The sequence below is a fragment of the Elephas maximus genome, chromosome 15 (genome assembly GCF_024166365.1).
Source record: "Elephas maximus indicus isolate mEleMax1 chromosome 15, mEleMax1 primary haplotype, whole genome shotgun sequence".
Lineage (NCBI taxonomy): Eukaryota > Metazoa > Chordata > Mammalia > Proboscidea > Elephantidae > Elephas > Elephas maximus.
Window position 1 is genome coordinate 10,784,039 of NC_064833.1, and position 13,717 is coordinate 10,797,755.

Here is a 13,717-nt window from a genome sequence, read left to right on the forward strand (position 1 = left end):
GATCCTTTTGGAAGAAATGTCCAGTCAAGATTCTTTCAGGACAGTTGAATCTGTCCAGTCTGGAAGGCTCAAGAAAACTGGGGCTCTGCTAGTTGGGGAGAGGGGCATATATATAACAGAGAATCCACATGGCCCTGACTAAAGGCAGAGCCTAAGGTGTTTGAGAAGTGAACCTCAAACTCAACACTATAGGAGAAGGGAGGGTAGAATTCCATTGGATCTGCCCATGACCACCTCAGAGGCCTTCAAGATCTACAGATCAGGGGCCACAGGATTGTGAACTTTGTGAATGATCTTCCCCGCCCCCACTCCCATGTCAGTCTTTGCCACTGGTGTGTGAAAAATCCCTGAGGGCAGGGATCATATTTGATTCATTTTTGCTTTTGTTTTTTTCATATCCAAGATCAAACACAAGGTCTAGAACATAGCACATGCTCAATAACTGCCTGTTGAGTAAAGGATAGATGAATGGATGGACGGAGGGACAGACGGACGGAGGGACGGAGGGAGGGAGGGAGCTGAGTTCAATCTTATCTGTTTCTCAACAGTTGTGAAGCTAGGCCTGTGATGCCTGACCACAGGCCCCGGAAGAAGAATGATATGGTATATGGGTACTTACGAGAGAGGCACCACAGGTATGCTTGCTGGGTTGAAAAGAGCTGTTTAAAAATCCAGTGCTGCTGGCTGGGCAGGCTTTGGTTTCCATTGACAGTGATCTGGTTAAGGTCAACAGGAGAAAAAAGTTCTGCTGTCAAATCTGAAAAAGAAAGAAAAAGTCCACTTCCTGCACCTTTACCTGAACAGTGAACAGAAGAGATGGCTGCTCCTATTGTCTTCCCTGAGTTTGTCTCAAACTCTCAGAATAATTGCAGGAACCTGAAGGAGACAGGAAATTCCTTGCTGTGCTTGGAATCAGAGAGGCCATTCTTGGGGGCATTGAGGAGCACAGCTGAGTACACAGGCACATGGAGAAGCCACGGGGGCTGACTTGGAGCTGCAGTCCAAAGTGCCTTCTCCTGTAGCACGTGAAGCCTCTCCTAGAGAATTTCTGAAGGTGCAGAGGGACACCCACTGCCCGGGGGAGTCTGGACAATCCTGAGTACTGTCCGCCTAGTTTCAGATCCCTGACTGGGATTTGCAATGTGACAGGCAACTCAGGAAGAGAGAAGGAATGGGATGAATTTTATTGAATGTTTGCTGTGAGCCAGGCTCTGTGCTAGCATCCTAGTCAACACCGTCCCTATAATAACAGCTACTAAGTTTTAAGCCCTTACTCTGTGCCACTGCATTTACATAGTTACCTCCTCAATTTCCCACAATTGCCTAGCACATGGATACCGCTAGCCCTCTCGTTTACAGAAGAAGCAGCTGAGGCTCAGAGAAGGTGACTCACTTAGAGGTCCACAGGCTGATAGAGTCAGAACTGGGATTGGAATCCCTCTCCCCTGACATGAGAGGCCACACTCTAAGCCAGGACACAGTCCTCAAATCCCCATAACAACTTGGTACATGCAGAGTGGACTCCTGACTGCCAAACAGCTATGCTGGGTTGAGTCCCACATTACTTCATTTGATCATCACAAAAACTCTGGGGCGGGGAAGGAAACCACCATATTTGGGGGCATCTGCTAAGTTCCAGGTGTTTTACCTGGTGTGTCAACCAACAGAATAAGAGGAAGGCAAGATCAACTTCACTCTAAACTAGAGGAATTTGAGGCTCTAAGCAGGTAAACAAATTACTCAGAGCCATGCGGTTAGTAGAGCGTAAGGGCAGAAAAGTGTTTCCAGCCCTAGTCTAGCTGCTCTGCAGTGTGGTGGTTGTCTCATTGTGCCTCCCACCCAGTCAGGATGCTGTAGGCTCTGGAGGTAGATAGGGTTCTGGCACCACCTTCTGTCCCGTTAATGGGTGGACTCACGTCTTCCAGAGAGTGCAGTGACTCTCTTTCAAAAGACTCTCATAGATGTCTCATTCTTTAAACAATTCCAGAATATTTCAATTGATCTTACACTCTTTAAGGTTTACATAAGTGGAGCCACTGATTACAATCAATGGAACCTCGTTCTTTAAGAGTTGGTTTTATGGATTTTGTTGTTGTTTTCATTATTATAGCTGTGGTTTCGCTTTCCAGCTGCAGTGGTGACTTTGCAATGATTTTGCCTCACTTTCTGTACCAACTGTCCAGTTGAGGAGCTGCCATATTTATGAGATGGATAATTGAAGTGAGAAGCTGAGAGGTGAATCCATACTACAGAATGGAAGGGTGTTAATGGGTCAATTAATTGATTAAACCCCCGGCACCACCATCTTGTCTCCACAGCCAGGCGCCCAGGTGTGTGGACAGCTTTTCAAGTCGGTACCTGTTTCTACTGGAGATGCTGGCCTTGGTGCCAGGTCTCTTCTACATCCCACAGACTCAGATCGAGACCCCATGTCAGAATCTAGAAGAGAAAGGAGGAGAGTCATTCTAACGTTTAGGAGAGGCATTACTCTGGGCAATAAAATAGTAATGGCAATGTGGAATGTTCTCATGGTCCATAGCCGGGTCCCCAAGACAAGATCTGGAGCAAATCCAGTGGTATAAGTCTGTACCTCTTGGCCTTTTGTGGTACATCAACCTCTTGCTAACTGAACTATTATCGTCCCTGATATTGAAGTTATTCATAATACAAAGCAGTTTAGAACTAACAAAATATGTTCATACTCATTGGCCCTCAAAACACTCTGTGAAGGTTTCCATGTCACTCTTGAGAAGACGGAGACTCAGAGGTGAAATCATTTACCCCACACCCTCGGAAGGTAAGTTACCAACACCAAACCACTTGCCATTGTGTCGATTCAAACTCATAGCAATCCCATGTAGAGATGAATCGGAATTTGGAGAAAATACAATGAAACTCCAGGTCGGGAACAGTCCTTTCATGAAAGCAGAGGGAGCCTATGGGGAGGAGGCTAAGGGGACAGTGTCCGAGCCCCACCCCCAGCACTTCCTGGCTGAATGACCTCTGGGCACTGCACTCAACCTCTCCAAGTCTCATTTTCCTTGTCTGCAAAATGAACAAATGTCACCCCATCTGTTTACCTGCTTTATAAACAAAAAAAAACCCATTGCTGTTGAGTCAATTCTGACTCACGGTGATCCTATGGGCTAGAGTAGAACTCTCCCATAGGGTTTCCAAGGAGTGGCTGGTGGATTCGAACTGCCAACCTTTTGGTTGGTAGCCGAGCTCTTAACCACTGTGCCACCAGGGCTCCTACCTAATTTATCGGTATGAAGAAATGAGAAAAGAAGAGTATAATCTCATTATATAACTTGAAAAACTCCCTCATCCTCACCACCACCATATTAATTAGCACTTATTATGCACCAGGCACTGTTCTGAGCACCCTACATGCATTGCCTTACCGACTCTCACACAACTATGAGTAAGTGCTATTTTTTGTTCCTATTTTACCCATGGGAACTCAAAGGCTCAGAAGGACTAAGTGATGGGTTCAAGATCACACAGGTGTTAAGCGATGGAACCATAATTCATATGCAGTCACTCACGTCATACTCTTTGCTCTTTTCCACTATTTCACTTTACAGGTGTTGGAACAGGTTACTGAGGTCAATGAGGAGGGATTGTGGGAAGAGGAGGGAAGTGCTGGGGGAACCGAGGAACTTTCCATGTGCTTCTAACCCAGCTCTTATCACTGAAATGCACCTGCCCACTCCTGCATAGCCTTCCTCAGGACACTGGGGTCCCTGAAAGGTTAGGGTTATGCCTTATGCGTCTCTCTTTCCCAAATGCCTCCCACAGTCCCTGGCTCTGGGTGGCACTCAGCCAGTGTTCAGTAAACTCCAAAGAGGACAGGAAAGCAGAGGGGGGAAAAAAAAACAAACCTGTTGCCATTGAGCCTATTCCAACTCATAGTGACCCTATAGGACAGAGTAGAACTGCCCCATAGAGTTTCCAAGTAGAGGCTGGTAGATTCGAACTACCAATCTTTTGGTTAGTAGCCAAGCTCTTAACCACTGCATCACCAGGGCTCACTGTGCCACACGGGAAAGCAGAAAGGAGGTGCCAAATTTTACGTGAGCCCCCACTTTGCCCCAACCTGTTCCATATACCCAAGCAGGAGCCCTTGACACCACCCTCCTGGGATCCTGTCCCCTCAACCCTGGGCTTGGGAGAGAAGCAGATGAGCCGAGCCACTTGGAGAAATGCCTCCTGCTCATTTGCAAAGGCCTCAGAGCTCCCATCTCAAAAACAAGGGCAGCTTGTAGTCAGGGAACTTTATCTCAAGGGACCTAGTGCTTCTGTCCTCAGTCCTGGGTTTCCAGGCTTTTCATTTTTCCTTTAGATTTCGCTATTTTATCTGATGAGGAGTTGAGGCCCTTCTCTGTCACACAGAGCACTCATTTGGGAAGTAAACCTCTCCACTTTCCTCTGTAGGCAGCAGAGTGCCCTGTGAGAAGTGGGCAGACAACCTCAGGAATTTCGCGTCCTGCCCCGCCCCCACCTCCACCCCGGAGCTTACCTTTCCAGAGATAAAGCTGCTGGAAGCTGGAAAAGGTGTCTTGAGTTCCCTCCAGGGGTGTCAGACCTGCAACAGTGGAAGACAGCTATTTTTATGAGCTCTAGTGTGCTTCTCTCACTGGGCACCTACAATACCACCAACTGCCTCCTTCCCTGTCACGAGGGTCCTTCTGGGCCTGAGACCTCTGTTTGATGAACAAGGTACACCTCTGAGAGCCCCTAGAGGCTTTCTCTCAGCTCTCAGGTACAAAACCATAGCTGTTCAGACCCCTGGTGTCTTGATCAGGGCACCAAAGGGACCCTGAGCAGCCGTGAACCTGTGACCCAGGAGGGTCATGTAAGGAGCTTAAACAAAATAAAGCTCATAAGAGACTTGAGAGCTGTGTTAGTTTTCCATGTCGCTTAACTCCTCTGAGACTCTTGCCTCATTGGCAAATGGGGATGGGAATTGTGAGGATGGCAATGATGCGTATCACCAGTCTAGTGTAATCCTCAATATTTGGTATGCATGCAATTATTGATAGCACCCATTATTTAATTACCAGTATTATTAAATTTCCTATTCTGCCAAACTATACTCTCCTGGACATCACCCTGGACGAGGCTGGATCTGCCACATCATTTTTCGATGGTCAGGTCTGCCTCTTTTGCCCCCGATCAGCCCTAAGTATCTACGAGTCCCCCTTGCAATACAAAAAGCTAAGTAAAGGGCTCAGAAAGCACATAGTCTGGAGGGGAAGAGTCCGGAGGGGAACACACTGCAGGAAGTGCTGCCTGACAACTAAGGCATCAAGAAATGGTCAACTTTTCCTTTTAATTTTTATTTAATCATTTATTAAGTCATTATCCTTTATCCAGCACTATAAGGAATACCTTCCATACATTAACTTCAACCTCACAGTCGCGCTATGAGGTAAGGTAGGCATTTTTGTCCCCAGTTTCCACATGAAGACACCAAAGTCCAAAGACGTTAATGCCAGAGTTCAAAGCCCAGCCGTGTGGCTCCATATCTCATGCTTTTAACCACCCCACTAAAGGCAGGATAATATATTTTAAAATTATGTCCATCCAAAATGGTCAGAACATCAAAGGTTCTTGTGTTTAAAGAGGCATGCTCTCAACTATCTGGAAAACTCAGGTATCAAAGTGAAGGGACCCCCTCTCCCGAAGATTGACCGTGCTCTATGCCATGGGGTGATCCAAAGACACTGGGCTGCACTTCCATTTGGTTTTGCTTCTGAGATGAGAATAAACAAGGATTCCAGAGCTTCTCAGACTTCTCAGGATTGGGTCATACATTTGCTTAAAGGATCCACTTGTAATTTTCCAATAGCTTTCTTCAGGGGATAGAAGGCATTTATAAAAAAAAATAAGTTAAGGAAGTGAAAATCTAAGCTCTGTGGGGGGCCTAGGACTTGGATCTCTGAAAGTTTGGGACTCGTTCTACACACTATGGAGGAGACATACCGTACCCTCCTGCACCAAAGCGGGGGTGGGGGGCACCTGCTCAGTCTGTGTTCCTTTTCCACTATCTCTTCGTGATACCAATATTTGCTTATTATGAAGATCAGGCTAAGGGGCTCTGGACATTTTTATGAGGGAAATCAGTGAATTTATTTAAATATTTTTATACTCAAACCTATTTGGTATACTGACACTTTGAAACTGTGTGTGTGTGTGTGCGTGTGTGTGTGTAAAACATATGTAGATACATTTTTTGGTAATACCAGAAGGTTGGCAGTTTGAACCCACCCAGCAGCTCTGTGGGAGAAAAGACCTGGCAATTTGCTCCAGTAAAGATTGCAGTCTAGGAAACTCTATGGGGTGGTTCTACTCTGTCCCATGGGGTCACTATAAGTCAAAAATCAACTTGATGGACCCTAACAACAACAACAACAACAACAGATACTTCAGGTCATGCATTCTGCAGTCCGAGTCTTATTTAGCCTGTAAGAAGTTTGTAAAATGGTATCTTGTCTCTAGGGGGTTTTTTTGCCTTGAAATTTAAGACTAAAACCAGTTACAGTGAGAAACAGTTTACCCTGGAACGGTGTTGAACGATTACATCGGGGCCTTCAGCAAATACTAGTTCACCTTTCCTTACTGGCTCCTTCCTAACAGCAATAATCCTTGGCAGAATTCCAAGAAGAGGGCCTTCAGCAGCTCCCATTTTTTGATGGGGTGTAGCTTTCATGTTGCCCCAGTCACCTTGTTCTTTCCTGGTACAAGTGTCCTGCTTTACATAGAGTGGGAAGTCCTACCTTCCTCCCAGCACCCAAAGACAGTTGTGCTCTGCACAGGTGCCAGACCCCAGAGGCAACATCAAGCCCAGAAACCACTGGACTGTGATAGGACAGGGTCCTCTTATGCACTTGTGGCCAGGCTCAAGGCAATGGAGTCCTGTGTCCCCAGACTGAGAATCATGGTGTCTTAACTTCATCCTGGGTTTTCGTCCATTTCAGTACAATTCAATCCAATGGAATTCAGTTAAATTCAGCAAATGTATGTTGAGGACCTTTCGTAGGTCTGGAAGCTCACCTGATCAGTATCTATAGAGACTGTTGTCTCCTGGGAAGCATCTTTGTAAATAATCCCACCAATAGTTCTTGTTTTCAAAACGATTACCACCTTTTCAATGGAATGCATAGAAGTTGCTTTGAGTAAAAGTAATGATGTTGACCTTCTCTTATCTTCATCATCTCCCATCCCTATCGCCTCATCCGAACTCACCTCCTCCTATGTGTTCTAAGTTGGATAACGGTACCACCTTCCTCCCAGGTTCCTCTCTCAGAGTCATCCTTGGCTCCTCCGCCTCCATCAGTCTCCACATCCAATCGGGCTATTTCCTACACGGTTCTTAAACCCACCCTTACTCTCCACCCATGCTTTTAGCTCAGCCCGTCCCACTTCTTCTAACATCATTAGCCACCTACCTGCTCCCCTACCTGCGGTCCTGGCTCCCTCTCAGCCCTCAGCCACACAGCCTGAAGATGTTCTTCCTAAATGTAAACCTCCCTCCAGTCCTGCAATAGCTACCATGATCTCAGAGCTGTTGCCTTGCCATCTGGTTCTTGCCAGTCCATGCAGCTTCACCCCAGCTCTGCCCTCGAGGTGCTGTCCTCCCAGACATCTCAAAATGCTTGCTTTCAGACCTCTGCATCACCACACACGTTTCATTCCCTCTGCCTAGAATCCTTCCCCCTCTCACTTGGCCAACACCTACTCATTCCTTAAGATTCAGGCTCTGCACTATCTCCTTCTGGAAGGCCTCCTCGACCCCTCTGTTGGATCCGGCGCCCCACCTCTGTGTTCACCCAGCACCCTGCAAACACCTGTCTTTGATCTCACAGCTGATTGTGATTGTTCAAGTCCTTCAAAGGAGTCAGGACTAGCCTTATTCCTCTTTATGTCATCCTTGCCTAGCACAATCCCTAGCAGGGCATGGGTGGTCAGTACATGAGTGAATGCAAGAGTGAATGAGTGAGAGAAAAATAATGCTACTCAGAGCAAGCCAAATAAACAGAGTGTCTTATCCTCCCAAGCATGAGAAGGCTGACCACCTAATTAGGCTTCCTAAAGCACAATTCTGCCCCTGTGCTCCTTTGCCCAACACTTCCCTAGCACCATATTGTTGGTTATGAGAGGGTCTATAGAGTTAAAGCAAAGGTATTCCTCCTCTTCCTTGCTAAAAGATCTTTCAAGGCAGAACTGTTTTGACTGCCCGGACATCTGTTCCATCCCTTCCACAACAGCTGAGTGAGACTCTCCCTGCTACACAAACTGTATTCTAGACTCCGACACCTGGTAATTAAGGCCATGGGAACACAAACTTAGCACCTTGGAGGTGTGGTGTGAAGCTGAGTCTTCAGTGTTAACAGGGGTCAAGTGGCCTTCGTGTACTTCATAACACTTCTGCAGAGGTTATGGGCAGTGCCTGTGCGTGCCGGCTAGGTTTCATCTACACTCTCAGAGTGGTCAGGACCTCAAATGTGAAAGCACACCCCTGGGGTGGCGACAGGCTAGGTTTCATCTACACCCTCAGAGTGGTCAGGACCTCAAATGTGAAAATACACCCTGGGATGGTAGAGTAGCCTGCCCTCAGAAAGGGTCCCGCTCTGTCCCTAAGTAACACCATGGGCTTTGCTAATTAGCATAGTGAATGCTTGAAATGCACAATTAGTGGTGAAATCAGTAGTGCTCAGGACGTGGATTGGCTAGAAATCCCTATAGGGAGAGAGGGGAGAAATCCGTCGCCCACCAGCTCTGTGTGCCCTGAGCCAGGTTCCAGAGTAAGCCTGTGACCAGTCACTGAGGCAGAGGGTCCTTGCTCATTGGATTTCGACCAGAAGGTGAGTTGAGTTCCACTTTGAGAGTACTGTTGTGTGTGTCTCAAATGACCCTTTCAAATAAGGCACGACAGAAACCACTAAAGGGCAGAGGGCCGGGCCTTCCCTGAGTTCACAGAGCAGGCTGCCGAGTGGCTTCTGAGCCTGTTTGCTAATCACTGCCTGTGCCTGTGGCAGAATGCAGCCTCAGGCTTGCTTTTGTTAGAATCGGGCAGGGAGCAGTGGGGAAGAGGTCCCCAGTCATCAGAGATGGCCATTACTGACAAGAACCAGGCAATCTAGAACAGCCAATTGGTTCAACACAGCAATTCCAGCTGTGAGAGGTAATTGTCATTAAAATCTCAGAGAGCCCCCTCTTTCTGGTCAGGCTGGACCTGACTCCCATGGCTTGGAGGCATGAGACGAGGACGAGGCAGTGTCCTGATGTTCTGCCCAGCAAATGGTGTCCTGGGGTGTCCTGGCCAGCTGTGCTTGTGCAATGGTGTTCTCCCCAGGGGGCCATCGGTTACCTTCTCTCCTGCCCTGGACAGTGAGCTTCCTTTACAGGGGCCAGACATTAGGGTGTCCTCCTTTCCACACCCAGCTCACTGCCTAGCATAAAGCTGGAGCTGAATAAAAGATCATGGAGGAAATGGAATCTGAGCTGTGCTTTATGAGCTGGTGACCTGGGGCAAATTACTTAACCTCTCTGAACCTCAGTCTCTTCCTCAGTAAATGAAGAAAATACCATTTGTCTTCAGGACTTAGAGGAGTCATTGAGATAAAACGTGCAAAACGAAGAAGATGCCGCCTGTTTCCCGCTCAGGCCTCCAACTGTCGGGAACCGCACCTGTACCTGATATTTTTTTCTAGGACTGCAGAACGTCTGACACTGCCTGAGCCACGGTGGAGGGCTGGGTGCTGAGGAGTTAGCCACTCTTCCAACAATCCTCAACCAAGCACTCTTGAGAACTGGTGTATCAATACCCCAGTTCCGTCACCCCTCTGATGGGATAATTATGATGTATGTGTTTTACAGGGATTCCCAGAGATTCCTCACGGGACTAAGCTCTAGTCATCGTCTGATGTAGCTGGTTTAATAGCCCACCTTTTACTGGCTGCTTTTTCTCTTCTATGTCACTTCCCCCATGTCCCTAGTTACATTCCTTGGCCTTCCTAAATAAACTACATGGCCCAATCCTTGTCTCAAGGTCTGCTTCTGGGAGATACCAAACTAAGACACGAAGCATATGCCACAGCTAGCAGATAATCAATGACAGCTATTAAAAATAACTCAGAGGATCATTTTAAGATGGACCATCCTGTTTTTAGATATTCATCAGGCATCTGACTCCAGACACTCATCCTGTTACAGTGAGTTCATAGATGCACTGGAACCTTCTCCACCTAGCTCCCGGCATCCCAAGATAATAACAATCACTGACACAAAACAGTCCCCTGTACGGGGAATGCCAGCCATCAGGTCGAGCCTCACAGTTGATCAACAATTTTAAACTGTTTGGATTCGGAACAAACCCGGGAGTATTTCTGCAAAGGCCTTTTCTTCCCCCCATCAACTTGTAAGTCCCTATGGACATTAGGGGACATTTAATCTACCTGCTTTTATTCATTTGCACTTCAAGACATTGTCAGAGCCCTGTGCGATCCCAGAGTTTCCTAAGCCCTTTTTTCTTAGAAATAGGAGGGTTGACCTAGCCAACACCAAATCATGGAAAACCTCCAGATGCCCATTGGAAATTCAGGAGACGCAGAAGTGGATTTCTCTTGAGAACATTCATCAGCCCAGACACAAAGGACAAACAGAAATCTGATATTCTCAGCCATCACACATGATGACAGGAAAGTGAAACGTCACGGAAAGCATTGCTCCTTCAAATTGGATAAAATGGCCTCCAGGTACTTTGGGAGCTTTGTACCCTCACAGTACTGGCAGATCTGATCAGTGAGGGCAGATGTCCAGGCCCAGCACAGCTACCGAGTCTCTCTATTGGATGCAGAGTTGGGGGCCAGGGACTAGGGAAGCGATGCCTTATTATATTACAGTCTGCAGAGCATGTTAGCACTTCATTCTGTAACATATAGAAATGTGCCCCATTTTACAGATGGAAACGCTGAGCCTTCCAGTTTAGTGCCTTGAACAAGATCACAAAGCTAGAGATAGAAGCAGGACTCAATTCTAGGTATCTGAAACCCAAACCATTATTCCATTACGTCTAGAATCTACTCAGTGCCTATTTACTCCAGGCAGCGTTCCTAGTTCTTCACACGCATTTCTCCTTTAATACCCCCCAATCCCCTCCAGGAGGCAGATGTCAGCATTATTCTCATTTTATAATTCAGAAGACTAAGGCCCAGAAAGGCCACACGATGAGTAAACATTCACACTGGGATTTGAATTCTGTGGTCTGATTCCAGAGTCTACGCCGTAATAAAGACCATCTAGCCAGTTGTTCAGTGGGAAGGTAGAGAATGATCCTTAACCAACTTTAGAAGGGATAGAGTTTGTCTTTGTTTCTAGCCCCCTTCCACATTTTTCTTTTTTTCAGTCCATTCTATGGGCACCTCTTCTGTTTTTCAGAGTGCTGGAATCTTCATAGTTTCCATAAATACCTGCTCTTGGGAAAGGGTATCTAATAGCTATTCACACTTTAGTGTGAATTTAAAGCACTATCTTTTTTTTTCCAGGGGTTAATTGTACTTAAAGCCTGGTTTCTTATTGTGGAAAGGAAGGTCATGTGTCCTATTGTTCCCAGTGGGAGGTGACCCCTTGATCACTTTGTGTATAAGGCAACCTCTAATTGAGAACATCATGAGTGGACCTCAGTCTACTGAAATCTCCATCATGGGGCACCTTTCTTAAAGCCTTGCCCTTATCCCAAAACACACACTCACACAATACTGAAAAACAAATACACTTCAAAAATCTTCTGGTAGTCAGTCCTTCTCAGGGAGGCAGACAGGGGCACATTCTTATTTCTTGGGCACAGATCAAGTACCTGCTCTGTGTTAAGCAACTCAGTCTGGGTTTTTGGCCCAGGAATATATCTTACGTCCTTCTTGAAGTGTCTGCTTTCACTCTGGACTACTTCTTGGAGTAATGAATACCATATGTTTACTACCCATGATATAAATAAGCCATTTGACTTTATTTACCCAAACGATTTTCCCTTAAGCTCCATGGAATTCCACCAAATTCTGAGATACTTTTTCCATGCTTTGATAAATATGCCCTCAGCTGATATTATTTATATTCTCTATTTCAGGCTTGATTCTTAATATTGTGAATCTAGAAATTACTAAGACACAGTCCAGTCCTGAAGATATTAACAATAAAATTAAAAAAAATGGTAACAGTATTGCCTAGTATTAATACTCTGTATATGTGTGAGACACTTGACTAAGTCCTTTGCATGCATTATCTGTGAGTGTCCACACAGAGGGGGCGTTAACAGCATCAGCTCTGGAGCACAATAGCTGGTTTCAGATCCTAGCCCTTCTAGGCATGAGGTCTGAGACCTTGGGAAGTTATGTAACTTCTCTCTCCCTCAGCTGTAAAATGGGGATAATGATAATAATAGCACCTCCCTGAAAGCATTGTACTGAGAATTAATGAGTTAATCTAAGTCAAGCCTTAGAGCGACTGCCTGGCTCAGTAAACACCGTGGGAGACACTTATATTACTGTCCTTGTTGTTACTGTCTTCACTGCTCTTCACAACAACTCTGTCAGGTGGCTACTGTCATTACCCTCATTTATAGTTAAATAGGAAACCCTGGTGACATAGTGGTTAAGTGCTATGGCTGCTAACCAAAAGGTCAGTGGTTCAAATCCACCAGGCACTCCTTGGAAACCCTATGGAGCAGTTCTACTCTGTCCTATAGGGTCACTATGAGTCGAAATCCACTCAACGGCAATGGGTTTTTTGTTTTGGTTATAGTTAAACAACTAGGCTCGCAGCGATTCATCGACTTACTCAAGATCACACAATTGGTGTCCAAAGCTGAGATATGAAACCGCAGGTGAACTCTCAACAGGGCAGTTTCAGGGAGAATGCTCAGAGCCTGAGGGAAACCCCACAGGGGAGGGAGCAGTAGGCTCCACAGATGTAGTCGGGGAGGAATCTTGGAACCCTGAGGGCTGCAGTGCTTTGAGATGTGCGTCTCAGAAGCGTCTGGGGGGTGGCGGGAAGAAGGAGTCTCTTTTAGCCCTTGGGGAGCCACATTCTCTAGAGACAGGAAGCTCTAAGAGTTCGCACCAAGAAGGTCTCCTTTCACCCACTCCTCACAGATGTTCAGCCCAGGGCTTTGAACTGGTTTGTTCCTGTTCTATCCCTGCTGAGAATTTACACATAAGAATTTATATGACAGAATCACTTGGCGATCTCGTTAAAATGTAGATTCTGACATCTACCATCTATGACCTGACTCATGGTGACCCCATGCACAACAGAACAAAATGAAACACAGTCCTACGCCATCCCCATGATCAGCTGTAGCTCAGACCACTGTGATCCATGGGCTTTCACAGGTTGACTTTTGGAAGAAAATCACCAGGCCTTTCTTCCTTGTCTGCCTTGGTCTGGAAGCTCTGCTGAAAGCTGTTCTGCATCATAGCAAGAAACAAGACTCCACACTCATCCAGAAGGAGAATGAGAAACACATGGAGCAGAGCCAGGCAGTCCCAGCCAAGTCCAGACTAGGTCAGCCAGCTGCCAACCAACCCCCAGATGTGAGAGTAATCCCAGCTGAGGTTGGCAGAGCTGCCCAGATGAGCCAGACTACCTCCAGCCAACCTGCAGCCTGTGAGCTAAATCAACGCTCTTGTTGAATGCTGTGGTTGTTTCCTTATGC

At 46.5% G+C, this 13,717-nt stretch overlaps 1 protein-coding gene across 3 annotated transcripts in view; it reads right to left on the minus strand.

The window, feature by feature from the left end:
• Positions 1–13,717, minus strand: part of TG (thyroglobulin) — a 232,277-nt gene that overhangs the window by 157,150 nt on the left and 61,410 nt on the right. For all 3 annotated transcript variants that reach the window (XM_049854070.1, XM_049854071.1, XM_049854069.1), the window contains 3 exons: positions 4,523–4,588; positions 2,359–2,439; positions 620–757 (listed from right to left, as the gene is read on the minus strand). In XM_049854070.1, the coding sequence (XP_049710027.1) occupies positions 620–757; positions 2,359–2,439; positions 4,523–4,588 (285 nt within the window). The remainder of the gene's footprint in view (positions 1–619; positions 758–2,358; positions 2,440–4,522; positions 4,589–13,717) is intronic.